Source organism: Centruroides vittatus, unplaced genomic scaffold (assembly GCF_030686945.1).
Source record: "Centruroides vittatus isolate TY-2023 unplaced genomic scaffold, ASM3068694v2 scaffold_450, whole genome shotgun sequence".
NCBI classification, from domain to species: Eukaryota; Metazoa; Arthropoda; class Arachnida; order Scorpiones; family Buthidae; genus Centruroides; species Centruroides vittatus.
In genome coordinates this window covers 1,405,176-1,408,651 of record NW_027122709.1, presented here as the reverse complement: position 1 = coordinate 1,408,651, position 3,476 = coordinate 1,405,176, and the positions used below count along the sequence as shown (strand labels likewise).

General features: G+C 36.8%; 1 protein-coding gene across 1 annotated transcript; it reads right to left on the bottom strand.

Annotated features, from left to right (window-relative positions):
- Window positions 1–246: 246 nt before the first annotated feature.
- On the bottom strand, window positions 247–1,370 carry LOC136989196 (tigger transposable element-derived protein 1-like). Its single transcript, XM_067287282.1, has 3 exons — window positions 1,316–1,370; window positions 1,121–1,265; window positions 247–985 (listed from the first exon to the last, which is right to left on the bottom strand). The coding sequence occupies exons 1-3, from the start codon at window positions 1,368–1,370 to the stop codon at window positions 247–249; spliced, it is 939 nt and encodes a 312-aa protein (XP_067143383.1).
- Window positions 1,371–3,476: the final 2,106 nt, after the last annotated feature.

Here is a 3,476-nt window from a genome sequence, read left to right as displayed (position 1 = left end):
ATACATAATTTTTTTTTAAATGGCTTTAATCTGAAGACGATGAAGAAATGGTAACCTGCAGATCACTGTCGTCATCATTTTTCGCTGGTAAGGATGGGCCAGGATTAAAATAATTGTTTAACGTTGTTTGTCTTGCCTTCTTGTCTATTTCGTTCTTCAGTGATTTATAACAGCTAATGGCTGAGTTAATTCCTCGAGAAACTTTAGCGCTACGTTCGACGTCAGGATCGTTTTCAAGGAAGATGTTTATTCCTTGTTCGAAATAGGAAAAGCTTTCGACAAATTTTTTGATGTTAGCTGTTTGGATACAACAGGCTCTGTCTCTTCATCAAATGCCGGTTCTGCTTGCAACTGAATGAGTTCCTCATATGAAAGGGGTTCCCTATCAGCTTCAAGTAGATCAAGCACATCACGTTCGTTCAAACCTTCAAAACCGAGATCATGTGCTAGATCCAAAATATTTTGCCTAATTTCAGGAAGGAAATTAACTTCTGCATCAGTACTTTTTACACATTCTGGCCATATTTTTTTCCAAACATGGTTCATTGTTGTTAATTTTAATTCCTTCCATGATTCACTGATGCTGTCAACAGCATCTTTGATGTTATAGTTTTTCCAAAATGTTTTAATTGAAGATTTACCATCGGTTTCCCTTATAAGTTGTCGGAAAGTTCGGCGTAGGTAATATGCCTTAAAAGTGGCTTTTGCACCCTGATCCATTGGTTGGATCAGAGCTGTTGTATTTTTCGGAAGGTACTCAATCATGACATCTTCAGATAGTTCGGATAAATTAGTAGGATGCCCTGGTGCATTATCCAAAATTAGCAAAGCCTTGTTGCTTAAGTTTTTGTCTGGCAAATATTTTTTCACTTCTGTACAAAAGTGATTTTTGAACCAATCCTCAAAAATAGCTTTAGTCATCCAAGCTTTCTTGTTGGATCTCCATATCACGGGTAATTGATTTTTATTTAGTCCTTTAAGAGGCCTTGGATTTTCGGACAAATATATTAAAAGTGGTTTTAGCTTAAAATCACCCGCGGCATTTGCACCAAGTAGCAAAGTTAATCGTTCTTTAGACACCTTATACCCAGGCGCAGATTTTTCGGTTTTTTAAATGTACGTGCGATCGGGCATTCGCTTCCAATAAAGCCCTGTTTCGTCTACGTTAAACACTTGTTCAGGTTTATAACCACCTCTTTCAATAATTCCCTTTAAAATGTAGAGATATTGCTTAGATGCGGCCTCATCGGCGCTAGCTGCTTCACCTTTTATTTTCAAATTATGCAAATTAAACCCATTTTTAAATTTTTCAAACCATCCTCGGCTTGCTTAGAATGTGACATCTTCAGCAGATTCATCGGTATCTCCATTCTTCAAATTTTCGAAAATACTTAAAGCTTTTTCCTGGATAGTAATTTGACTCATTGGCATTCTCCGTTTGTTATTGTCCTCAATCCATATAATCAATAGTTTTTCCATTTTTTCCATAATCCAGTTTCTTCGGCGTGTTAATCTCGAGACATTTAAAGGTGCAGCAGATTGCAAATATGTTTTAATGTCTTCTTTTTTTATCGCGAATAGTTTGAATGGTAGATTTCGCAAGTCCCATTGCCTTGCAAATTTCAACAATTTTCTCTCCAGCTTCTATACGACGTAATACTTCTAGTTTAGTTCCTAGCGTAACTGATTTTCGGCATCTCTTTTTATCAGTCTCCGAAGTCGATAATCGTTTCAGTGGCATTTTGTCTAAAAAATAATGAAATTATAAAATAAGTTTAATAAAAAAATACATATTAAAAATTTTTAATTTTTACATACATACATATGTACTGTACTTACGTACCAAAAATGTCCCTAATTGTTTCCAATTTTTCCAGTTAATGTGTAACAATCAGTAATAAATATGTACATAAAACACTCACAGACAAGTCTAAACCAGCCTCTTTATGAGCCCACACTGAATAACGCTCGTAAACAAGAGGAAATAGAAAATAGTGTGCATCGAGATTGCGCTCGCGCAAGATTGGCAACATGTAGATATATCGACATCGAAAAAAAGTTTTTTTTGCCGTTATAGCGAAACATTTTAGGCCGTAAATCGAAAACGTGCCTTAATTGAAGAGGGCCGTTATAGCGAAATGCCGTATAAAGAGCGGCCGTATAGCGAGGTATGGGTGTAATGTTGCGTGTCTGTTGTTAAATTTAAAGGCCATAATGAAATGTCCAAATTGTCAAAAACTAAAATATCATTAACGATATTGAATCTACCTTCTATATTTTGTATTTCTACTTCATTAATTGCATTTTCGTTTTTCTTCTCAACCTCTGGTATGTTTTTGGCTTCTATATTTTTCATTTCAACTACTTCAATTATATTTTCATTGTTTTCTGTCTTTTCTATTTGTACTTCTTGATTTTCACTGTTTCCAGAATATTCACCAACGTCCTTTTCTTCAGGCTCAACTTCCACATTGATATTGTCTACTTTTGTATGAATAAAATATTTTAGCAGAGCGTTTCTATGTTTATTTGCTTCTTCCTCCAACTTCTTACACTTTCTTTTCTCAGAACCCGAAGCGTGATGATAATTCATTTTCTCTAATATATTAAAATTTATCATTTAACAAGCTCAAATAATAAAAATTATAAAATTAGAGTAGACCCCCCTATAACACGGGTTCATATAAGACGGATTCGTATAACACGCTAAAAGAGGCTCGTACCAGATAACACGGTAAAAGAATGAGTCAGATTGTCATGGCCGACTCCTGTCTCAACAGGATTGGTCGACCAATAGTGGACATTGTACAAACCGTTGAGTTTAACAAGCAGCGGACTACTAAAAAACATTTATTATTCAACAGCCATAAAAATTATATTTCTATTAATGACGTCTCCAAAGTTCAGTGAATTTTTCGCAGAATAACTTATCGGGAAACACGCGTCCGCCGTTCGATGAGCCGCTCCGCGACGAAAACAAGCTTAAGCATGGGCGTGTTCGAACGGTGCGCACTCGGTAAGTATTCCTACAATTTTTTGTTTATAGCATAGTTTATATGGATTATTTCCAAAAAATTATACGTGTTTTGGAAATGTTCGAGTCAAATTAGTCTAGAATCGATTAATTTTATGGAAGAAAACCTTTCAACAGCTGTACCCACTAAATTGCACGAGTGCCCGGCTCATATATTTGTAAAATCTAAGTGACTTGTACAACACGGAATTCATATAACACGGAACGTATCTACCGTGTTATACGGTTGTCTACTGTATTATAATAATGGTAAATGACCTACCTCTGAGGCCGAATGGCCGAGCGGTAAAGTTGGCAGCCTACCGCTCTGGGTGACCCGGGATCGAATCCGAACGGGTAGAATAATCCCCAGGATTTTTTCGTGGGGTGGTCCGTTCGGATATGTCGGGCCCCGTCCCTCACCACCCGGTCGCCCCATTGTGGGCCTGGCCGAACCCATAAT